General features: G+C 43.3%; 1 protein-coding gene across 1 annotated transcript; it reads right to left on the reverse strand.

The window, feature by feature from the left end:
• Nucleotides 1-2,275: 2,275 nt before the first annotated feature.
• On the reverse strand, nt 2,276-24,833 carry C3PH12orf57 (chromosome 3p C12orf57 homolog). Its single transcript, XM_069650628.1, has 3 exons — nt 24,623-24,833; nt 22,174-22,350; nt 2,276-2,684 (listed from the first exon to the last, which is right to left on the reverse strand). Exons 1-3 carry the CDS (start codon nt 24,696-24,698, stop codon nt 2,542-2,544), a joined length of 396 nt encoding a protein of 131 aa, XP_069506729.1. The 5' UTR covers nt 24,699-24,833; the 3' UTR covers nt 2,276-2,541.
• Nucleotides 24,834-25,508: the final 675 nt, after the last annotated feature.

Below are 25,508 nucleotides of genomic sequence, written 5' to 3' on the forward strand. Positions count from 1 at the left end.
AGAGAACAGAGTTCTGCTGCCTTACCTGTACTTATAAGGAATATCCCCCGGCAGAAAGAGGACCACTTCTTGGGAATAGCACACCTCAATATTTGGAGAAATATCAAGGACCACATCTCCCCCTAACATTGCATTTAAGGTGTGGTTACTAAACAATGTATTGGCTTAGTTCTCCTGTACACAGAAAAGGGAAGGGCTTCTATATATACCACCCTAGCAGGAAGCAGGTCTTCACCTAATGACAAGGTACCTCCCTTTTCATATCGGACCATGTTGTGAGGCATAGGAGAACTCCAAAATCAAATCAATTAAATTCCCATGGGATTCGTAGTGGCTGATGTCTAAAGCAGCACACAGAGACAAGAGCCTTTATAGATTAGAACATGGATAGGGAGCCTTTGAAGAACAGCACAGGCACAGAGGGTTTGACTTAGGAGTCAGAGTAGTCCAGGTAACTATCTGGACGCGTGGTCATGCACAATATGCACCCCAGGCAAAGGCTGACCAGCAACAGGCTGCATTGAAATAATGGCATGAACGTGGCTGTCGTCAGTCATGGTTTAGACGAGCAAGGATTGCCTCTGGAAAGAAAAGGAGCTAATTCAAGGCATTCGGACACCAGCGCGGGCTTGGTAATGGGAACATAGGGGCACAACATGGCTCTTAATATAAATGGTCACCATCTAGTTTTACACTACAGCTATTTATGTGCTCAATGGATGTTTTGGATTTGTTTTCTGGATAATTGTGGTCCTTTATATCTTACTTGTCGTCGATTATTTGCTTTTTTTGCCAAGGTATTTTATTGGGGCCGGTTGAATATTCCTGGGCATTGCACCTTTAATACCGCGTTATCCCTACTTGTTATAAAGTACTTAAAGAACACTGTAGAGGCAATTGCAGACATTCTTAAAACAGGTTTATAATTTGGTCAATTGACATGGGAGGGGATGCAATTGGAATTGAGAACGTTGCAATTCATCCAGTTTCTTTGGCAAGTGTGCTCCAATTTTAAGTTCTAGTCCGGAGTCTTAGATGCAAAAAATGAACTGGCAGAATCTAACTGCTCCCACTACTACGCGTACATTTGAAGAGATGTATTTATATACTCAGGACACGATGATTTCAATTTCCATTATATTTCTAAAATAAAAAAGCCTGCCCTCATCACAAGCTGGTTTGGCCTTTGAAGGGGACTGTTGTGATCATTATTTCCATATTCCTGCTTTCCTTTTCTATACCTGTTCCCTTTATTCATCTATACACAACTATCCCCTAGCCCTGGCATTCCGGTCAGTTTGGCTTAGCACCAATCACGTTCTCCTCCCTGTGACGGGTGGATGTTTCATGCAGGACATCTGTGAAAGCCTGCACACTTCCAAGTGACATTTTGAGTCCATCACACAACTAACTGTTGCTGGGAACAGTCTGCAGTGTGCTGGAATACGTGGCCACTCGCCATGCTCAGCTTCGCAAGTAGGACGCAATTGTCTTTTACTGAGCAGCCTTTCCTGCTTGATCCTTTTACATGATTGATCATGCTTTTCTACTTCCCCCATGGTTTCCATTTCATTTTTCCTGTCAATTGTGTTAGTTTTCCTCTTATGCACCGCTTTTTCTTAACACAAAATTCCCTTCCTCCACAGGCCTTAGTCCGGTGGGGTCACTATTCATCCAACCTGAGGACAAGCTTCACCTAACCAGCAGACACGCTTCTATAAGACCTCTCGAGTCGTGACTGGCACAGTATCCTCGATAATAGAACAAAGGTTATAATGTATAGACTAGTCTGAAGTAAGAATCCCTTGCCCGGTGTAGAACTCAATTGTAACACATGGGAGGTCTTCCAATTGATCTTCTGCCACGTGATTGGATCCTGTCAAGAGGAAGCAGAAGAAGCAAGCATGTAGAATTATCAAAGATTCCAAGATCCTCATTGTTTTAAACATATCCCAATTGCTTTGCATTGCAGGTGTGGATTCTAGCAGCAAGTGGTTTCAGCACACTTCCTTGCAGCTGCTGTAAAAATGGGCAACATTTACAAAATTCCAAGACCTTCAGGGAGAGGCCGTTTAAATGAAGAAGTTAAAGAGATGTTTCGGGAGAAAGCAACAATGCAGAAGGATGAAGTAAGGTAGCGATAAGGACAGACAGCGCTCCTACTTATTGTCGTTCCAACTTACTGAACATCCTGCCACCAATGCTCCAACATCTATTCTTAGATGAAAGTCTAGATCTCATTTAAGACAAGAAGGCTGCTGGCTCAGACGAGATGTTTCCAGTAATTTGGCCAATGTAATATTCTAGAATATTGCAGCAACAAAATGTTAAGAAAGAGAAAACAACATGCCCAAATACATTCATCATCCACACACACACAAATTCCTGCCCCCACCAGAAATAGTCCAACCACAGCACCGAAACTAGATGCCTGTGAGGCTGCTGGACTGGTACACTTGGTGACAGCTATCCTTCCGAGCCCACTTGATGCACATAATGTCTGTTTTGGTAAAAGAACACTAGTGTTAACCTTCAGCTGTTTCACGATGTGGAAATTGCGGTGCCCCCGTGAGGGGGCACAGTCATGGGGGGCAAGAAGATAGACTTCAGCTTTCCTGACATGGCAGCGATCTCCGGATCTTGGGCCTCATAGGACTTGATCAGACGAGCAAACTTCAATACACCTAAAAAGAGAAAGCGAGAAAACCGTGATGAGTGAGGGGATTGAGGTCAATGCAAAATCATAGGTTAACTTAATAGGGGGAAATAAGGGGGAGGGGTTTTGAAGGGATAATGTTTTTGTGTTTGCCAAAGGTACAGGGGAGAGGGCATTTAATTTGTTTGTATTTCACTGTATTTAATTTCAATGAAACTTTTACAATGCAAGGAACAAGACAAACAACTACATTTCCTCAATATCTGATAACCATGGGTTTACTGCACAAACACAGACTTCATGCACATAGCACTTTATAGGGTAGGTTATGGCAGAAGGTACTAACATAACTGAAGGATAATGGCCAATAAATGGAAAGATTTGAAGAGAAAGGTAGTGGAGGAGTGAAAAGGCAGATGGCCAATTACTTTACATTTCATGTTTTAAGATTTTAGAGGTTTTATAAGCATTTAGAAGTATTATTGAACTATTGAAAATGTGATGAATTTTATTGCATTTTTGAATTATTTTGAAGCAATCTATGCTATGAACTGCTGTGTTATATCAGATAATAATGAAATGTAGTTGTCTTGTTCTTTGCATTGTAAATGTTTCACTGAAACTAAATGCAATGAAATAAAAAACAGCTAAGAGGGCATTTAACATCTCTGGTGGGTGGGAGGGAAAAGAAATAATAAATAATAAAAAAAAAACACCCAGGCACAGCGCACACACACAGACTTTTGAGACCACTTTCAAAACACATATGAATGAGGTACAACACAGGCATCAGCAGTGCCAGCTTGCCCACCACACACAAACTGCTACAAAACAGGATGCATATACATATATAAATAATTGCGCTAGCACATGGCATAGTTAATGTGAAGATGAATGGTCTATGAAGCCTTTATAAAAAATAAAAAAAATGTTTCTTTTAATGACTCTTGAACCTTCCTGTGAAAACAAATCTGAAATAAGTGTTGAGGCAGCCACCCGTCCAAGAAAAATGTCAGAACTTTCCATGTTCGGCTTCAGTTCAAAAACATTTTTGGGGAAAAAAGGTTTTTATTAGTGCGTTATAGTTTAATACAATACATTTCACACAAGCAATAAACGTACACGTCTCCTAAAGTAATGATTTCCACATTAAACCATAAATACTCATTAAAAAATGCTGTTTTTCACACAAATGCACACTTTAAATCTCTAATAACAGCTAGTGATAAACTTACATATTGCCCACTAAATAACACCCTCCACCAATTGTCTCTTTGCTGGTCTTTATATTCATCTAAAACCTTTGCAAAACCCCCTCCTTTAATCTTCAAAGCCTTTACAATCCACCAGCAGATGCTTCAAGCTCTCAATTTCATTGGGCACCTGACAAAATCTACATTCACGAGCTTCGATCTCAAACGACTGCCTAGAGCTTCTTTAGTCGAAAATAAAGAAAATCTTAAAACAATGGTTTAGGAACTTAAGCAAATAGTTTGGTAACTGGTTCAGGCTTTTTGTCTCACCTTTAAAATTAATAAAACGCTTATAGAAAGTATCTTAGTGCAAATCTATTCCCAATACCACATGTTGTTCTTCGCAGCAATAGGATTTCTAAGCAAAGTGTGGTATCCTGGTATGATTGTAGTTAGTGCTTGTGTATGAAGGGGCCTCACAGAATGTTAAACATTGTTTATAGCTGCATCCGACATTAACTCTAGACAGATTTGTTCCAATCTTACCATGATGTCATCTCTTTTGTATATACGCAGCTCTCGTAATACGGGAACATTTCTCATCAGCTAAAAGACATTTACGATAAAACATTTTCCATTTTACAATGCGCAAGCCCAATTCAAAACATTATCTGCATAGGAATGCTCTTTAGCCATTTCAATACCTTCTCCCAATAAAAAGAAAATATTCGATAGTCATACCGGAGTGCATAAAGCCGTTTCTGCTCTTGTAAGGCACAAGAATAATTTAATTAAAATGTACTCCCGGAAGTATAGAGTATCTTTCTTAACACCGTAAAATAATTGATCACTGAGCAGCCAACATTTGAGCTTTCCTTTTGAGTTCTTGCGCATTTACACTGTCATGCAAGCCATCACTCATTAAAACCTAAATATCTATTAGAATTCACCTTCACAATAAGAGAATTTTCTAAGCTCCATGAAAAGGTTTTCTTACAGTTCACTCTTGCCGATTTAAAAATCATAATCGCTGATTTAGCAATGTTCCCTTTCAAAATGTTTTTCAAATCATATATTAAAAACATTTTGTTTTGATGATAAATATTTTTTGGGCCCAAATATGTCAACAATGAACGATTCGATTTTTGGTATGCACCTAGATATTATGATGAATCTGTGCAATGAAAATAAATTCTGAAAATAGATCTGGTGAATTGAGATATTCACCTTTTACGATTTATGTATAAATTAAGCACACAGAATGAATATGCATCTTTTATACGAACTGTAAAGGTACGAGGGGTCAGCAACAGAGCTTAAAGAATTGATTAGACCAATGAGGAACAATTACAAATCATGGCTCCGTAATCACAGGGTGTCGTGTGACGGTGAGGGATGGAAGTATTTGAATAAACGAATAAAAACGAATGATACAAAAAAAAAAAAAATTCTGGCACTGGCTGGGGAAGGAGCAAGGCCTGTTTAAGGGCCCGAGTGAAATAGTCAACAGTAAGAATTTATTAAAAGGACTTTTCAAGGCCCACAAGATCCACCTTAGACACCCTGCCCGATGTTAAACACCAAGGTGGGCGAATTTATTAAAAACAGTGGACCTGGTAGATAAAATTAAACAATTAAAATCGTCTAGTGCTATGGTGATCCCGAGTTTTGGGCGAGTACGCTGAAATTAATATACCTACAGGTATACCAAACCGGGGTGATACCAGAGACATGGAAAAGCGCCATCCTAATTCCCATCTTTAAAAAAGGCCAGAGATTAAGTCCGGAAAACTACAGACTCCTGGCAATGCTGGACTGCAGTGGGAAAGTATTCACCAATATTTTATTGGAACTACTCACGGAATCGGTAACCCAAAAAGGAATACTTACTCATCACCAAACTGGGTTCAGACAGGGGTGTTCGACTATTCACTCAATCTGGACCGTGTTGACATTGATATCTGACCTAGAAGCTACACCAGGGATGGCCTTATTCGCTTGTTTTGTGGCCTATTTGTGCGCTTTTAAAAGCATTAACAGGTGGAAATTAGGGACAATGCTTGAGGAATGGGAAATAGACTCCTAGCTCCTGTATTTTATAACAGCCCTGTATGGTGACACAGTAGTTAAAATCAGGTTATCAGGACGGGGCATTATCAGACACCATCCCAACTTGAGAGGGTTTAAAACAAGGGTGTGCATTAGCCCGAGCTGTTAAAAAAATATATATATATATATATATCATGAGTATCAAAAGTCATAGCCTTCAATACTGATTTTAATAATTAAATTTACACATTATTTTAAATTTGATGAATTGTTTTATATATTAATTTTAAATGTTGATGGTTGTATTAATGCTAAGGTATAAATGTAAATGTGTATTTTTTGTATATGTTAGTGCATAAAGGATGCTAGACTTCCAGAACACAAAATAAATAAAAAATTAAAGAAAGGTACGTGTGGTAAATGTTGTACATGTACACTACTCTATACAAAAGCGTACAAATGTCGACAGACAAGTACCTCCCTCAAACCATTTATAATGTGTAACTACACGATAAACCTACCAACCAATACCAAGAGACGGTTGCAGTTATTGTGCACAATGATTTACAGACAAGGCATTACTGATTTTATTAAGCTTTATTTTCTTATTTATATAGGTCATAACTAACGACCCATAGGAAAAAGGGTATAAAATACAACATTTATCAACTGAACAAGTGTTAAAATCTAACAAGCCGAAAAACCAAGAAGGCACATCACACCAACCAAAAAACATTTATCTCTCAACATTCATCACCTAAACTTTCATTCGCATTCAGAAAAATCAAAAACATATACTCATTCATACCTGTGCAAATCAACGCAATTTCTATTGTGTGTTCCCAGAGCCAACAAACCAGTCTATACCACTAGACCTGAAGACGCTAAAAACATATTCATAGTCTTGTAAAGTGCATCAATGTGTATTCTAAAAAGAGTATATATATATTGGCACATTTCTTTCGATATATACACAATTGCTCCGACATTTCTATGTGACCCAAGTAGGGTCCGACGCCAAATTGGAGTGGAACCTCTGATCTTGTCGACTTGAGTTTCGGGCAGATAGTTGTTAAAACTCTTTACAACTACTGCACCTCATTAGGACATACAAATACAATGTTCTAGAAGAATGTGACTAACAGTTGGTGTGTTAGTAAAGTGCATTTCATCAATGTTCAACTTTATTCCTTCTTGTTTATTTTGTGTTCCAGTCCTAAAAACCCAATAGATGTAATCTGCACGTGGAGTTTTTGTCAGAGGAAAAGGCATGTAGGCAGTGTAGTCCGGCAGGCCATTCACCGGATATTGGCCTCCTGGTGTGGATGGTGGATCAAATCAACTGGAGGACTCGCCCTCTGTGGCGTCCCAGTGCTCCTATTTGAGGAGACTCAATGATGTCTTACTGACATCTTGGCTGTTTTTGATGTGCTGGATTCGAAGCAGGTACCAAACTGTCCCATCTCTAACATATTCCAAGTCCAAGGAGAAGACCAAAAGGTGGCCAATGAACTGTGTCTCGTCTCTCCTCTTGCTCGCATTTTCGCACCTAGACGTCGCTTGCGTCGCCAACAGATGAATTATGTTGTGCGACGGTGCCTCCGGTACACTATTCTATGCATGAAAACTCACATCAAAGTTAGGACTGACATTGGCACTTCCATCAGCCTGTGAGGGGCTCCATTCATTACAATCCCAGCTGGGCCCTTTGCATCATGGCCGCTGTGCACCATAGAATACCGAGGACTCCTACATCCAAGTCCTGGAGCCTGGCTCTGCTAACTGCAGATTGGCCGTGGCTTGTTTAATTTGGATTGCAGGCCCAGGAGCTGGCAGGTGACACCAGCACCCTCAAAGGGCCACCTACAAGGGCCTAGACGCACCCTTGAGCCTGTGCTGGCATGAAGGGACCCAGATCCAGTCACTGCCACCACCATGAGTTTTCTGTATCGCCTTCATCCTGCCAAACATGCCACTCCTCTTGGAGGCAAGACTCCTCATTGACTTCATATTTCACATCTCCTGCCCTGTTGATACAAATCTTTCATCAGCTCGCTGCTGCTTCTGCCTTGTTTGTTTCATTCCTTATGCCCCTCTTCACAGTCACTCAGCCCCCAGTGGCTGGCGCTGTCCACCCCCCCTCTCATGAGGCTCTTCCGGCTGGCGCCCTACGGCACTACACTTCGCCATTCCTGTGGCTCTGTAGCTCCACTCACCTGCCCTGCTAAGGTGGCTCCCGTCGTGATTTTGATTCATACTGCCTTGCTCTTGGTGAGACGTTACCCGTTTATTCTACAACCTTGGCACCCTTGCTGGTTTGCATACCTGCGGACCCCACGCACCTTCAGATGAGGCTTGCCAGTTGCTTCACCCCCTATTACGTTCATCCTGTATTTTACTGATCCGTCTTCTCCATTCCTGCACTATGCTTCTCATTTAAACTATTGCAACTCTGGATTGATGCCCTGCACAGTGTCTTGCCGCAAACACTGGTTTGACTTTCACAGCCCAGTACTTTGTTTCACATTTAACATACCTGCTTCCTCTGGAATTACTTTCTTCCCGGTTTTCATCTGCATCCCCACTGTGGGCTACATTGACCCACTGAACAGAATTTCTCCATAACCAAGCTGTGCTTCAGCAGAAACAGCAAAATGGCTGCGCTGGCTCCTGTGAGCACCACTGCATCACACCAAAACTGCGTTTTGCAGCTAAAAAAAAGGAAGGCTGCACTGTTTTGCCAAGCGCCATTGAGCAAGATGGAACAGGAAGCACCCTGAGAAAGGCTACTAGGGTGTGTTATTGTTTGTCTTGAAGAAATGGAGTGAAAAAGCAGAGCTGCTTTGCTGCAAGCCCAAAATTCCCATTGAGAAAGGGAATAGGTCACCTCTAAAATGAAGCCGCTCTGATGCTATTTTTCCAGGTTTTCACCCAACTGCTTTTATCAAAAAGACCCTGTGACACCCAGCCTTATTCACACTATACTCCATCAGAAAAGAGCCTTTTTCCTGAATGACTGCCAGCCAAACCTGAGAAAAATCAACAAGAGCTTTCCTTCAGCTACACGGGAAACGCTTAAATGGTGCTACAAAATGTCAAAGTCACTGCATGAAACGAAAATCAGAGCTTTTTGTGCAATTGTCAATTTAATGGAGACCTTTGCTTGGTACAGACTGGTGTGTAAAACAAGCTGGCTACAGCTACAGAACCATTATCGGAAAGGCAGATGCAAAAACCGAAATTGAAAGGAATATACCCGCTTTCACCAATGTGTCAAAATGGGCCTTTGCAAACTAAAGAAGAAAATGCCTGTTGGAAGGTACTATGTTGAACAAAAACTTCTCCCTGCCTAGTAACGTAAAAGGGGATTGTGCTGTGAAAATACATGTATGAGATGATTCTGTTCAGCAGGTTTTCTTCCAATTCCGAGCCAAAATAAGTAAAATTAAATGGCTGCATGGGGCGGGGGAATGTCACCCCAAAAACAGGTTTCTGCTGGGAGGATACCAGAAACAAAGGCCCCTCACAGTAGATATTGGCACACAAGTGATAATTGCTACTTGGGCCAGATTTTGGTCTGGGCACAGCCCTCCGACAATGGAACTTGTAGGACACCAAAGTGCAAGTGAAATATCACACCTATTCGTGACTTACACCAGAAGCTTTAAAGGAAGTCCGACAACCCTAGGGTGAGGGGGTAGCCTTGGAGAGGCCTGTACATATATGGAGAACAATACTGACCTTTTCCTCCAAGGACTAGGTTATTAATAAAAATGTTAAGGCTTATCTTTGCCACAGGACTGCAAAAATTAGAAAATTTAGCAGTTTAAATGTGATTTTTTGGACTTTATTTTAAGACACTGTAGCTTCCCTTGACACCTTGGGAATAGAAATGGCAGACAATTGGGTATTATAAGGAAAGTATCCACGATGCCATTGCGAATTTTAATACTTACATGCCTAATGATAATCCACACCCATGGATAAAGTTATAGAATTTTAAGTACTATAATTCTCACTGAAAAGCGCAAAAAACTGGTAGAAGGACGAAACAATGTCTCACAGATGGCTGAGTTGGACTGGAATGGTCTGCATAAAATATGTAGCCTGTTTATGTAATTTATTAAGAGACTTGAACTGTATACCAACTGTGGGAGGTTTTGAACATTATAAAACTCACATCATAAATCTGGCATCCTGCCCTTGAAATCCAACCAGCTGAGAGCGAGGCGGGGACTAGCACCCCTGACCAATCCAGTGGTTTAGAGGCGTGTTTAGCTAAGCCTGCCCAGCAATATACTTCTATGATATCACTATGCATTATAAATAAGAGTCAATGACAGAGCTCCAGACACACACACTCCTGAGTTTCCTGCGCCGGCGTTCCTGATCTCCATTTATCTTGCGGATTCCAGATTTTCAGACTTTCCCTACAAGGCCAAAGAATTGCTGACCCTACTCCAGAGCCCGCTGAAAAACCCAAGCATAGCTGATTCCTACTCCAGCAAGGCCATTGATCCAGAAAAACCCCACTAATATCCCATTAACCAAAAGGGGAAAGCAGTGATACCTTTTGCATCCTGAAATCAGATCGGCTTGCGGCCCACTAACTGCTTGCCCTCTGACTGCATCCAGCGGTACCTGTGTCATCCAGTGACCCGAATTGCCCAGCTGTTTGCTACCCAGTGACCAGACTTTGCCAGGCGCACCGCAGTGTGGTGCCCAGACCCTGTTGACGGTCCAAAAATCCCAAAAACTAATAGTGGACTGCGAGTATAATCCCCACCCCACAAAAACACAGCTTTTACCTTGCCTTTGTCCTTATCCCATCCTCTAAGCAGTCATACTTATACCCTGGTAAGTTGTTGAAACTGTTAGAATTATCCGTGTACCGGTCCTTGACTTTCTAAAGTGCTAGCGCCATCTCTTTATTAATTTTGTCTTGTGTAAATCCTAAGCCCCTAGTCATATTTTGAGTGATCAGACTAGTTTCTGCTTGGGGTTGGACGCTTGGGTGATGAGGTTGAAGTCGCAAATCAAGCTTGGAGCTTACTGTGTCCCTCCTTGGCGGTGTAGAATGAATAGTCTAGTTTAAAGTAAACCTGTTTTTGTCTCAACTGATTTTCTTTCCTATTTCACAGCTTCATATCGACCCTTTTTCTATCATGCATATTTCATCCAGTTTTTTCTCTAGAGACCTCCTTTCACTTCAGTAATATCCCTGTGATATACTTCAGTAATATCCCTGTGATATACATCTATCCCCCACTCCAAATCAGAGTATTTCAGCCATTTTTATTAAAAACCATTTGGGTAATTTAAAGCGGGAATTGAGAAAATTGCAAGTTTTCCAACGTGTCATTTGGCTGCAGCATGCTCTAAATTTTCCACTCATTTTCGAATTGTATGCCTTTTGCTGATCCATTGCCTTGTGATTGCCAGGGACAGAAGATACAAGCTATTGTGATAAAAACATATGTATATTATAATTTAACCACACAATTATTTGTAAAATTCAAGTGTTATTTAGGCCTTTTCTAAGAGTTTTTTTGCCTTATTCTGTGAGGGAAGGTCGGATTTTGATTCCGTTTTCTTCCCCTTATCCCCGACTACCCGCTGCTTCTTTCTATCCACTCACAATTCGATTATTTGTGGGTTCAGAGAACATTGCAGGGGGGAAACCTTAACTTGGGTGCCATCTAACCTAATCCCAAAAGTGCTCCTATTCACATGTGCTTTGTATATGTTCTAGGAGAAGGTTATTTAAGTGCATTGCTTACATTTGCATTGTAAATATCACCCCATTGGTGATTGCTGCCCCATATTAAAAATTGTATGATTTATTTTGAATTTTAATAAATAAATATTGTATTTTCACCAACTGGCCTGGTTCATGGTCCATTGTGACCCAGGGTATTTGAAAAAGGAGGGTGGGATACAAGTTGTGTCCCATTTCAAATTGAATTTGCATAAAATAAAGAGAAAGGCATATCAATTGAGCACTACATGGTAGGCTGAGACCAAGGTGTGTGTCGCCTGACTGAAATCCTACCACGCTGCTGGATTCACTCATGCACTGTACCACTGCTCTATCGGACTTCACCCGCACTCAATTTCTGAACATCTGAAGCCCCTCGCTCCACGAGGCACGACTTTTCCAATCTGTAGTCATACTTGCAGGTCTGATTTTTCCACAATGCAGTTTACCTACTTGTACCTGCACGTTTTAACTTGTTTTGTACTGCCCCCCACAACCCCTCCTTCACGTCCCTTCCTCCCCCTCTCCCTTTTTTCATGGCTCTGCACTTGCAATCAAAACTGTCTCACGGCCTAGCAGCAACGCTTTATGCAGTTTTTCATTCCTCCCACCCCTTCCTGTACTCCCCCTGTTCCCCCGCCACCCCCTCCTCTCATGCTATAGCACTTTCACGTTCCAAACGTTTCAAGACCTTTAAAAACGTTTTTGTTTTATACTTTCTCCCACTTCCTTTTACCCCCCCCCCCCAACCAGTCCTGATGTGCCTTGAAACAATTCTCCTGTATAGTGTGCATTACAAATAACCAAGAAATAAGATCAGAGATGTAAACGGCATACATGTATGAACTGTAAAACTCCTATATGCCTCTTCAACTTATTGAAAATTCACATCAAACAAAACTCATCTTACTGTAGGCTTTTATATAAACCTGAGGACTACAATACAAAAGCAGAATGGATGTACATCTCATATACAAACTGTACATGTATGTGTGGGAGATGTACATTTCGTAGATGTAATCTAATATGTATGAAAATACAAAGTCAGGACTGACGAATGTAATTTACATCTCCTGAAAACTGACATGTATGAACAGTAAAATGTGCACACCTATTGTACGTCTAACACAACCTCAATCCACCCTTATTTTATTTTGAGGGCTTTCATACGTAGAGGTGGTGTGTAGTACATATGTATTTCAGGACTATACACCAAAGCTCATACTCTACTTATGCACCAAACACTTCAGCACCTGGCTTGGTGTAAGTGTGCCCAGCATCCCCCAGCACCCCATTGCTTTAAAATAATGGTTTTTCCCCCCATTGTGTACACTCCCGCGCTTGTGCCTCGGTCTCCGTGCCCTGGAGCAGGCCATTAGCTGGTCTGCCGCCCTACCCCACCTCCCATAGGGCAACTAATTGGGCCCCATGCCCATCTTGAGAAATTCACCCACGGCAGCTTCTAAGCATGCAATCACCAGCTAAGGGCGACAAAGAAAAGGGCAGCTACAGAAGAAGAAGCAGCAGCTGCACTCCATATTTGGGCGCGGAGCCGGCCGCAGTCCACCAGCAGCGACTGATAAGGTAAGTGTGGTCTGGGCAGAGAGAAAAGCCATTACTGTACTCCAGAAAAGCCCCACCACTCTCATTACCTACTATAACAGATCAATTCTAGCAGTCAGCCATTTCTTACATTAAGCCCATTTGTGTTAGTCAGCCATATCTCGCATACACTACCCTCCCCTCCCTCCCCGGTTGTGCGAGACAGCCAATCCGTCACATCTAGCACAATTGCGTGACAGTCAGATCTTAATTTTTTCACAGATTGCGTGAGGTAAACATATTCAGCTTTCACATAGTTGTGCGAGTCTCTTTCGCATTAAGATCCATTGTATGAGATTTTGCCTTCCACCTAGTTGAGTGAGCTAGTCATAATTTGCATCAATACCTAGGTGTGTAGGGAAGCCGACGTCTGCACCTGGCAAATTATCTAGGATAAGCAAAACTTGCATCTCGCTTAGTGGGTAAGACAGCCAAAGCTTGCGACTAGCCTTAGGGAACAATGTAACCTAAAAACGTACATTTGGCCAACAGTCCAGGATAGCCACAGTTTTGCATTTGAACTAAGTGTGTAAGGCAGCCAAACTTTGCATCTGAAAAATTGTCTAAAAGGTAGGCTGAGCTGGCAGCTAGACGCTGCCCTAAGAATGATAGGGGAAGGGATATGGATCGTATTTAGTCAGAACAGCGGGAGTAGTAAATGTACTGGCACTAACTAATCGTACTAAGAACTCACTGTTCTGCATACACCTCTCAAACTCTGAACTAAACACAATCATACCTCTACAGCACCACCAATCGCACACACTTCATAACACCACCACAAAACAAACCTCACATAACCTCGCCCAACAACACATGGCACTCACCAACTGGAAAACCCACCTACACTCAGTGACCGATGTATCCGAAACTGAAGCTCCCAACAACTCATCCCAGCGCTCTTGCTCCTTTTCCCGCTCAGTCCTACTAACATACCGGGCACCACCCTTGCATTACAGATCTGCCAGAGCACCAAGAGACCACGCAGGTAGCAAAAGTGTGCTGTAAAAGAATCTTTAACATAACAAAAACAAGCAGAGGGACCCAGATTGTATTTTGAGGTGGCAGCATGTTACTCCCCATTTTTACCCTTTGAGAGTAAAAGCGATTTCAACGGAGTGAAAAGGAGGTTTCTCCTTTGCAAGAGTAAAAAGTATGTGACATCCAGTCAAGGTGTGCAAAAAGTTAAAACTGTATTCAAGTCTTTATCATGCGCCAGCGGTCCACACCGTGACAACAACAAATAGCAGGTTTCTATCACACTTAATTGCTAAAGCACAGGGTGTGGTAGTACAGACACCACTTCACAAAGGGAACAGATGAACAACACCCTGAGATTCCCCTGCATGCAAAGATCCAGTACAACAGCAGCACATGCTTTTAAACACTTTGCTCACACAGAACTGGTCAGCTTGTGCAGAAGCCGTGCAATTTTCCACTGCACAAACAAAAAAGGTGAATGAGGGCAACCCCAATGCAGGCTTTGATCGTGTATAACAGGTGGAGTGGATCAATGCAAGCTGTAAAGCAAGGGTAGACGATTCCCATTTAGAGAAAAGAAGGAATGGGTCTCTGTAGAAGTTCCACTTGCACACCTCATGTCCACCTTCTCCCTAAATTCCAGGGGATGCAGATGACAACTCTTCCTCAAACTCCCTTCTGACCTTCTCCCTACTTCCTCCATCTGCCATCCAGTCCTGGTGTGCTTCTAATGATCTTTGCCTCAACGTCAGCAAGACCAAGATCCTTCCTATTGGGACTCCTGCTGCCTTCCCCCTCCCTGCTCACTCTGGCCATCTTCTATGGGCTCTACTCCCTCTCCATCTGAAGCCAGAAACCTTGGAGTCATCTTCGACTCCTCCCTTTCCCCCTCCCTCATATGCAGGACCTTGCCAAGAAGGCCCACTTTCAACTCCACCTCCTAAAAGAAATTCCTTTCCTCACTTTCCCACAGAAGCTCATTGTCTCTAGAGCTCTGGTTCAATCTAGGCTAGATTACTGCAACAGCCTTTTCCTTAATCTACCCTCTTCTTCTCTACAACCTCTCCAGCTAATTCAGAATAGGGTTGCAAGCCATATCCTTGGCCTCAAGCCCAGGGACTGCATCTATCTCTCCAGCCCTAAAAACTCTTAGCTGGCTCCCAGGTTGCTGCAAGGATCAAATTCAAATCCCTCTGCATCATCCATACGGCTGTCTGGGGCCAGGCCATCTACAACTTGCCCTCACTAAATACTCTCCCTCCAGATCTTTACGTTCCTCCGGCACCAACTCTGTGTGTGTCAAGCGCTTCACTAAACAGCGAGCTGGTGGCCGCTCTCTCTCCTCAGCAGGCTCCCTCCTATGGAACAGCCTCCCCCCCCCCTTCCTCTTCGTCTTGAGCCAGATCTCCTCAAATTCCAGAAACTCCTTCCTTTTTACCTCTTCCTTTCCTTCGTCTCTCCTCTGCTAACCTCCAGTTACTTAGATTGATGACCAGGACACTTATGTGACCTCTTGGGCCCTGCCTCCCACACCCAATAGCCTCCACCCGCCCCAGCACTAGCCTTGGCACCCACTGGCCTATGCTACCACTGTCCTGAACTTATTTATTGGCAGCTGACCACCGAGAGTGTGAGTCTCTCTCTCTCTCTCTCTCTCCCTTCCTCCCTCCCACCATCATCCCTCCCTCCCTCCCTCCTTCCCTCCATCCATCCATCCCTCCATCCCTCCACCCCCCCCCAATCTCTTACTAAAGTAAGTTGCAGAAGGGGATGTTAATACAGGGGATAGGTCTAACAATTCCCCTTTCATTATTCCTCTACAAAAGGTTTGATCTAGCCTGCATATACTTTAATTAAGACACAAACAAACCTGGGCAATTACACATTAAAGCAAACATATTTGTGCGTTTTGAGGTTTGATAGCAGAATTGTCTTTTGTTGATTAAGTCTAGAACTAGTACTGCTTAGTGCCATGCCAATAGTGCAGAGGTAAAGGCTCAATGTTAAATTATAGATCGAATCTCATGATTAAAAGGTTGGTTGGACAGAGTTATCTTTACATACTTCAGGTCAGAAAACTGACCATCGACTGATTGCAATAATAGCCACAGTGCTTAGAAGTTGGAGGACCCTGCATGAAGCGCCACATAAAAGTGTTTCTAGAATTACAATTGTAACCATTTTATTTGTGTTTGTTTTGCAACAGCACTTGTACTGGCTGGAGAGTCAGGTGCTGAATGTTTTAATTGTAGACTTGAAGATTTGAAAGAGGCTCTGTAATGACAATCACTCACCCTTGAGCAAGGGCCCTGCTGCCACTGGACATTTGTAGTACCATTTACCACAATGACAGCATGTTACGGTGGTACTGATATTTAAACTCAACCTTGAATACTTATCTGTGCCCCAGATAAGGGTTTGAGGTGGGAGTATTTTACACACTGTTTTTCATAATTAGAGTGTACATTAGATTGCAAGACTCTGCAAGAGTGTAAAAAACATGCCACAGGCAACCAACACATGATTAAACTTGAAATGAATAAGACCCATTTAGAAACAAGAATTGTGTAGTAAAGATACCTGGCTTCAAACAATGCATTACATTTGTGGAAATCGTTCTCCTATACAATAATGTGCATCGACACAGCATATTTATGCATCTTGATGACAAATTCATTTGTTACAAAGAATACTTCCCAATTGTGACTCAGTTTTCCATGTTATTACTAAACTGCTAGGAAAATATGCACAATGTATAATGCTTCCGTTTGCTCCATAGGCATCCAGACACTAAATACAGCAGAAGGTGAACAGAATGAAATTATTCCTGATCTCACTGTGTGCTGTTTATTTCTGAAATGCTCCCTGCACAACTCAGAGAAGTATTTTTGGAGGCCTCTGTCATGGCCTTCGCTTTCATCCTTGCAGATAAAAAAGTGTTCTGGTTCTCGTCAGTCACTTGTCCTCTGCTCTCAACTGGTGCATAAACGATACGCATGAAAAGAGGAAAGTGGTTGCATTTACAAGAATTTAATGCATATAAAGGCCTGGTATGATGCTTATCTGGAGGCCTTACCACCACACACACATGACAAGCACAAACCTTTTATATGTACAAACTGTAAAACATTTATAAGCCAGACGCTACACACCAAACACTCATGATTTACACCATACATACGCTCATACGAGACACTTATGCCACCCAGTCACTTCCGTATAGAATGGCTAGAAGACATGCGTTAAAACAATGGACATATTCTAGACATAAACATGTACGAAGTTTGCATTACGTACATGCACACTGTTATATCTACAATAACTGACGTAGCCAGGACAAACTTATGTGGACAATGTATACAAAATGTAAATTGCGTAGATGTATGAAATGTAAACCGTATGGGTCAGGTCATAAACTGATATACTCATATGGCAAACACTCTCCAAAGCTGTACACCATACTCGCACCAAAACCCCCCACTGAAATTAGATTAAAAAATGAATACAATTTAAAAATCAAGAGTTCAAAGTTCTACCGTCCCGATGCATGGAGATCAGGTGGGGTTTATGAGGGGTAGACAGGGCCCTGATAACAGACACAAAACTCTTAATATCCCACATTTAGCCAGACAGTGGCATAGTGATGCCTGCCTGGTCTCTTGGAATCAGAGGTGTTCGATCGGGGTGGAGGCGCCGTTCCCGGGAAATGTTCTGGAGAGATTTGGCCTGTGAAATTTGTTTAGAACCCGGGTGGCTTCCACGTAGGATTCCTCCTCAGCCAGTCATGGTTAATGGTGTCCTATCAGACCCTTTCCGTTTGACTAGGGGGGGGGGGGGGGGAGGAGGGAGCGGGGCGCGGGCATACGCATCAAACATGGAATCATAAAATGGACAGTTTGAACGATTGCCAATGAGTGGGTGATAAGAGTACAACATTCCACAGACATTTTACTTTTTGTTTTTTGTCCTGGCCTACCCTAATAGGAATGAGATTATTCAATTCTACTATTCGATGTTCTACTCAGATATATTGATGGCACTGTATCCCAGACTTTCAATGTTTGATTATTGTATGTTTATTATTTACCCAGGATTCTTTGTCGTTTTAAATTCGTATCTTAGAATTGATTTTAACTCGTTTTTTTAAATCACACTACAAAGATCGGAAATAAAACCTATTCCCACACCTAACTAACGTTTTTGTGATTAAGGTTAACTCTTTTTAAAACTTAAAAAAAATATAATCTGTAGCAATCTATATGGCAGACATCACGTGTCCAGTAATATCTATCTGTGGCATGCATATGCATAAAATCAGCCACCATTTGGTGGTTGGTGTGGAGAGTTGCATCTTGTTTTTCGAATTGAAAAAAGGGGGGCATTGACAGGGTGACAGCATCACAAACTATGTACATGGGTAACCATGATCCCTCACGCGTCGACATCCTCAGAAAGTAACAAGCCCTTTCTTTTGCTTCGTCGAGGAGTTCTCCTTGTTCGAAGGACGCTGATGAGCTATTGTAAGAGATTTCGAAATCTCATTCGTGTTTTCTGGTAAACGTCATCTTACTGGACTCCGTTGCTTCCAAATGTTTAGTGCCCTTTTTTTTTGATGTAGGCATTGTGCGCTCGAGCTACGGCCGCCTTGAAGTCGAGTGATCAGTCGTATCTAGGAATGGCTGACTAGCCTTTACTTTTGGGCCCAGTTTTTTCCGGTGCAGCATTATGGATTCCTGCACAGTACGACTTGACATCGGCCAAACAGAGCTGGGAGGGAGGAAACACTTGACATTTCCCCTCTAATCTGCTCCTAAGTATTACTTTCAAATCCGATGCTTGGTTTTTCAACTTTGAGATCTGACGTTGTAGTGGCTGATTCACTCACAGATGTGTACCTGCATGGCATACACCATACAGCATTTTGTTTTCCGCTCCTTTAACATCAGAGCACCCTACAATGTTCAAAGGTTAAAAACATTGGAGGTGAAACAGAAGCTACACATTTTTTTCAGGATCAGACAAACATTTTGATAGAAAAATGGTAACAGTGAAGGGTCGATTTATGTGTGTGGAAACAGGTATGTTTCGAGGCTCTTTCTGAAAGCGGTGATGGGGGGTGCAGTACGGATTTTAAGAGGTAGGGTGTTCTATGACCTGGGAGCCCAGTGGATAAAGGCTTGCTTTAATGTGCATGTTAGTTTGCATAGTGGAGTGCGTAGGAGATGCCGACTTGCTTGTCTGGTATTTTATGGGTGATAGGCTTGAGTTTCCATGAAGGCAAGATGGAGTTTTGTGGTGCATAGCTTTCAGCCTCCTCTGGAGCAATTCTTTGGAGGTACAGGGAGCCAGTGGGGATTGGCGATAGCTAGGGTGATGTCTGAATTTTTGGTAGGTGGAGGAGTCTGGGTGCTGCATTTTGTATGGCTTTTAGGGGGGCATGGGTGATGCTGTGAAGTACAGTGAGGAGAGCATTGCTGCAGTACAACTTGGAGAGAACCAGTGCTTTGACTGCCGTGCGGAAGGGTCCTTGTTGAACCCTGTACTTGACCGGATGGGATGACACCGAAAAAGCGGGCATAGAGTAAGTGTCCTCCCAGTAGGGCAGGACGTGAACCAGTCGAAGACAGTGCCCGAGAGCTTCATCCTGTGGGATAGCGTGTTGACTAGAATGGTATTTTTGATGGCGTCGAAGGCTGCAGAGAGGTCAAGGAGGTACAGGTAGTGCTATGTTCTTTGTCAGTGACATTGTGGAGGTAATCAAGGGTGTGAAGTGTAGCCGTCTCAATGTTGTATCCAGGTCGAAAGCCAGATTGGAAGGTGTGAAGTAAGTTGTTTGTGATGATGTGCTGTTGCAATGTGAAAGCGTTACACGATTCTGGCGAGATGTGGCAGGATAGTGATGGTGCAGTAATTTTCGAGGAGTGAGGGGAAATCGAGAGATGTTTTGAGGACGGGTGACATTTGTCCAGTTTTAACAGCAGAGGGGATAGTACGATGAGAGACAGGAGTTGATGATATTGTGCAGGTGTGGACAAGGGTGTTGATCCATCATCCAGGAAGTGCACAGGTTTGGGTAGTAAGGTTGATGAGGCAGTCCGATGACGTGGAAGATGCACCATGTGATGGAACGTTTGGGGAATGGGAAAGTAGAGGGCAGGGCTTGCCTGATGTTTTTTTTTGGAGTTGGAAGTAGTCCATGAGGGAGTGGCATATTGCAGCGGGTGGGGGTGTGCACGATGTAGATGGGGGTTTGGAGAGGGATTTGTCAATGCTGGATAATTTGCATGCGATTGTTGACAGACTGGAGTTCTTGGAGGTAATGTGTGGCTTTGCCATTCATATGGATGTTTTGGATTTGTTGTGGCAGAGCTTGTGCTGTTCTGGTGGCGGGGCATGGGTTCTTTTGCCAGGCTGTTTTTAGACATCTATCTTCCTGCTTGATAGAGAGGAGGGAGTTGTCGAACCATGGTTTATGGTGGTGGATGCATGGTTTGTGAGATTTTAGGGGGAAATTATGTGGAGTGCCTGTGTGTTGATGGTGTTCCAATTGTTGAAGAGAGTGGAGGGCTGTATGTGTGTTGGGGAGGGTAGTAGGTGTGGTGCTAAGGCTGTGTCTGTAATGTGGTTTGTGTGGCTGTGGGGGAAATGTGTGGCAAGGTAGGCGATTGTGCGTAGTAGAGCGGGCGTGAAGAGGATAGCAAAGTCCGACCACAACACCCAGATTTGATTTCTACGAAGACAAGATTTTTGTTTGTAATAAATAGGTCGAGGGTGTTGCCAGCTGTGTATGGGGTAGGTGATTAGTTGTGTGGAGTTATGGGGGGTGGGTGGAGTGAGGATACTCTTCGATATGGGCTCTGCTGTCTGGATGGTAACTACGAGGGATGAAGTCACCAAGGTAAATATTGATTCAGGGGGAACTGTGGTCGTTAGTTGTGAAGTCAGTCCAGTCGGTGTGGAAATTGGGATTGTGTGTTGGGGGGTGGTAAATGAGGTGAAGAAAAGTGGGGTGTGATGGAGGGGGGGTAAGTGAGAGACAGTGCTTCAAAGGATGGGTATGGGGTTGCTAAGTGTGAGCGATTTTTTCCATATGATTGCAATGCAACACCTTGTTTGTATGGGCGGTCTCTGCGGTGGTTGAGATAGTGTGGGGGAAAGCATGTCAGGCATAATAGATGTGTGGTGGGGTTTGAGTCATTTTTCTGTAAAGAAGATTATATCTGGGAAGTGTGTGGCAATTATTGAGCAGTGGCACAGTGGCAGTTGAGAAAAATGCAGGTGTATGCAATCATTTGTTTCAGTGAGTGTGGTTTTCAGAGTTTCATTTGAATGTTATTTGTGCTTTGTAGCAACCAGTGGCAAACAGGAGCCAACAGAGAACACAGAATGAAAAAGGGAAAAGATAATAGCAAGAATCCTTAGCTCCATCAGCCCTTTGCTCTGGATCTACGGGTAATTGGACGCCCTAAAATAATAGCTTAAATTGCAGAAGTAACTTCTTATTGACATATTTTACAATAACACCTCTCTGAACTATACTGAGGTGTTATTGTATTTAATATATCTGCTTTTAAGTCGAATACAAGCAAACAAAGTTTGGGAAAGAGGACATAGTCCAGAAAACGGGGTGGAGTAAAGAGTGGGGGCGCATGGACTTTCTTGGGCCTAGGGCAGCCAAAATTGTAAATACGCCACTGCCTCAATTTGAGCATGGGAATATCCCCAGCTCCGCATAACCCGAGGTGAAATACTCAAACCACTTGGCTCCTTAACAGCGCCATGCCAATGACTACGTGCGACCTCAAGGGAGGCACTTCATAACCCTCAGCCTTAGCCTGACTCAAGTTCTGTTGCCACATACCTGTTTGCTATAAGAGACGCTTCACATTCATTGGTCTGACCCCTGCCTTTCTCGCTTGCTCTCAGACCCTTACCTTCCCCATCATTGCTGAAGCCATACGCCTTAATGACCTCCTGTTGGATCTGCGTGGCTACGGGCAGCACAAACTGTAACATCTTGCCCATATCGTTGCAGGCATTGTCGCGGGCCTCGTCCATGCGCAGCGTGTTCTCTGGGGAGCTGAAGGCCTTCATTACCTCCACGAGGACCACTGGGAAAAGAAGACAATATGGGTAACAGCAAGGATAAAACTGAAGATCATGCAAGATCCACGAGTAACGGACTGGCTGGAAATTACATGTGTGATGGGCCTCGGAAAATGCCCAAATGAATAATGCAAATGAGAAAGAGCAATGCCTTAAATGCGAAGAAAAAACCCCCACAAGAGTAAAATTGCAACCCGACTATATTCCTCCAGGATCGCGCAAGAGCAGAAACCACTAAAAAAAAGAGATGCAAATCCAAGTCACTAAAAAAAAAGTTAAACAAAAATGGGAAAAACGTATTTGTTCAAATCTCTCAGTATTCTTTACAATAGAAGCGGGGTTGGCAACAAAAAACCCACATGGTTGAAGTTGAACACAATTTGGGGAAAAATGAAGACTGAACGGGCCTGTCGGTGCCTCCAGCCTCCCTCCCATTAAAATATAAGAAAAAGTACCGTTCAATAAACGTCACAAACACATCTTGATGTAGACAAATACCAGCGTTAAGCAGACGTCAAAGTAGGCGGGAACTAAAGCGTACAACGGTCTCTTACTTTTCATGGAAATCGCCGATCGGTCATTACTTTATGTGACCCCGAGGGCAGTGCCGGGACAGTAGGGAAGGCCACCTTTGTTTGTGTTAACTTCTTCCCTGCCGGGGATTCCAACATGGGCCCTGCCAGTGACAATTGGGTGCCACATCTAATTGAGCCACAGGTGCTGTATTGGCTTAGTTTATTTCAATAGACTGCGGTATATGAAGCTCATTCTGAATCAGTCAAAAAGCACAGCTCAATACAACAGCAATCTGTCAATTGCTGTAGACACAGAGGTTTTTGCAGGTTATCAGAAGGGTGCGTTTGGCTATAGACATGGATGGGCATTTCTATAATTAGGGCTACGTACGTTACGGGGCCGAGGGGCTAGCAGGGACTTGCAAATAACTTTTCAACGCGTCTCCCTTTGATCAGGTACACGATAAACAAGACGTTTTTGCAGACGTGAGCAGGGACAGACTAAATGTCAACGTTGTGTGATAAGAACTGAAGGAGCCATTAGTACCAGAAACCTCCCCTCCATCCCCCCGAAACTCCATAGCTCCAGTAAACCCCATGGTATCTGCTGCTTTGACTGACACATACATGGTTTGCTTTCATGTGGAACTTTAATGTTTTTCCCCCCCATCATGCATAATAACATCTTACATGCTGGTGTCAAAGTCACTAAACATTCACACAGGTGGCTTCTATGATTATTTTTTAGGGTGACATTCTTCGCATTCTGACACTTTAGTCTTTCCTTAATGATGGGAAAAGCAAATCTGCAGACATACTCCATTTGCTTGAACTAACAAAACGTATATATTTATTGGGTTGGTTCATCATGTGATGTGTACTTTTCACTGCATCAAAATGAAACTATACTATTTTAGCTTTTTAAAGCCATACATGAACACATTTCTAGCAGGTGGCACTGAGAAGATGTGTGGGCAATCATCTAAAGTGCAGTCTGAGCTCAAATCCCAGTTGTAGCTCCTCCCTAGCATGTGTGATCCTCGGCAAAGCATTTTATATCGGTATACTGTACCCGCTAACAAAGACAGTTTTGGTGTTGTGGATGAGGCTGCCTGGCAAGTATACTTTTAGTTTTGTAACGGGGTTGGTGGCGGGAGGGGCCAAGATACCAGGTATGTGCAGGGACAGTACGAAGGCCTTTCCATCTTTTCAATTGAAATGGGCCTAAACTAGCTGCCCCCATGTTAGCAGTCTTACAATGCAAAGTACTCTTTTTAGTTCAGTAAATAAAGTGTGTGCTTTGCACAGCACACGTTACAGACTGACTGCCCTTGCTGGCACCCTCACTCGGGCCGTTTATCTTTGCACTATCACTTAATTGCCTTTTTATTCCAGTAAGTGGATACTTAGTGTTTCAGAGGACCGCTTGCGCTTGATTTTTGTGTTCGTGCAGAGGCCAATGCACACGTCCGTGATAATATGCAGATGCTCACACATCAGCACCCATAAATAGCCACCAAAAGGAGTAGTTCCTGGTGTGCATACATCTCCATTATAATCTATTCACACTGTGGGTGCTTGTGAGTCAATTTAATCGGTGTCGACAAACGGTCTCCAGCAGCCCAGACACATTTTCTGCGGCCCCGTGCATGGGTTTTGCTTTGTTGCATGGCACCACACCAGGTATAGTTTGTGTTTGTAACCTGGCAACGTGAATTCTATACCCCTCCCCCTTGCTTCTGCAAAATACACAGATACGGACCTTTGGCCTGCTCCACGGTCAGCGATACTGACTGCGACGAACCACCCGACGTCATCTGCCGCTGCAAGCTGGACATGTTGAGATCCGCTGTATCCGCTGTAGTCGCTTAACGGAGAAGCTGGCTCGTTATATACCTCGCTGTTGCTATGGCTCCTTTAACTACCTCGCTCTCCCACTACTGTCTCTTTATGATACTGTCCATTTCCCATCCGAAAAAAGACCAAAGCAACACACCACGCCCCCCATTCGTCACGTGACTTTTGGCACGTTGCGTTCCCTGCCAGGCACGCAGCGTCAGATGTCACATTCCACGTCTTGAGCGGGAAGTGGAACACGCTGCCTTCAGGGAGCAGAGGGAAAGTGCGTGCTATTAGGCGGGTGAGCTTTGGAATCCAAAGCCCCGCGCTGAGCCCCAGATGCGGGGAGAGGAGGGCAGGCCGAAAGTTATATTTCAACGCCCCTGTCATCCATTCACTATGACAGGTCTGGAGGGCCAATAAAGGAAAAGCATAGCTCTCAACGTACCCGCTTTTGGCGGGTGTCACTCGCCTTGAAAGCAGATTAATCACCCGCCAAGTCCCTCATGCGCCCATTCACTTCTATGGGCCTCTCGCCCGCTAAAAAGAAAATCGGGTGTTTTCACCCGCCTTGGTGACAAAAAAGGTTGGGAGCTATGGGAAAATGGTTGGAACAATGGATTGCGACATTAAACTGACTAGAGGGGGATGATAAAACAGGCTAATTTAAAGGGTAATCATTGTAAATATGGTAAGTAGCCGTAAGCATGTTCCAGTAGTTTAATATATAAATATAGGGGACTGCGCATGCGCGAGCCGCGCATGAAGAACTAATCGCGTCGGCTCCCGGTGGCCGCGATTAAATATCC

The sequence above is a fragment of the Ambystoma mexicanum genome, chromosome 3p (genome assembly GCF_040938575.1).
Source record: "Ambystoma mexicanum isolate Mex_15411 chromosome 3p, UKY_AmexF1_1, whole genome shotgun sequence".
NCBI classification, from domain to species: domain Eukaryota; kingdom Metazoa; phylum Chordata; class Amphibia; order Caudata; family Ambystomatidae; genus Ambystoma; species Ambystoma mexicanum.

Excerpts from the sequence above, each read along its gene's own strand:
- C3PH12orf57 (XM_069650628.1), bottom strand. The coding sequence starts at position 24,698 with ATGTCCAGCTTGCAGCGGCAGATGACGTCGGGTGGTTCGTCGCAGTCA. Across the intron at positions 22,351-24,622 it reads GACCGTGGAGCAGGCCAAAG|TGGTCCTCGTGGAGGTAATG; the intron begins GTCCGTATCTGT and ends TTCTTTTCCCAG. Across the intron at positions 2,685-22,173 it reads CTTCAGCAATGATGGGGAAG|GTGTATTGAAGTTTGCTCGT; the intron begins GTAAGGGTCTGA and ends TTCTCTTTTTAG.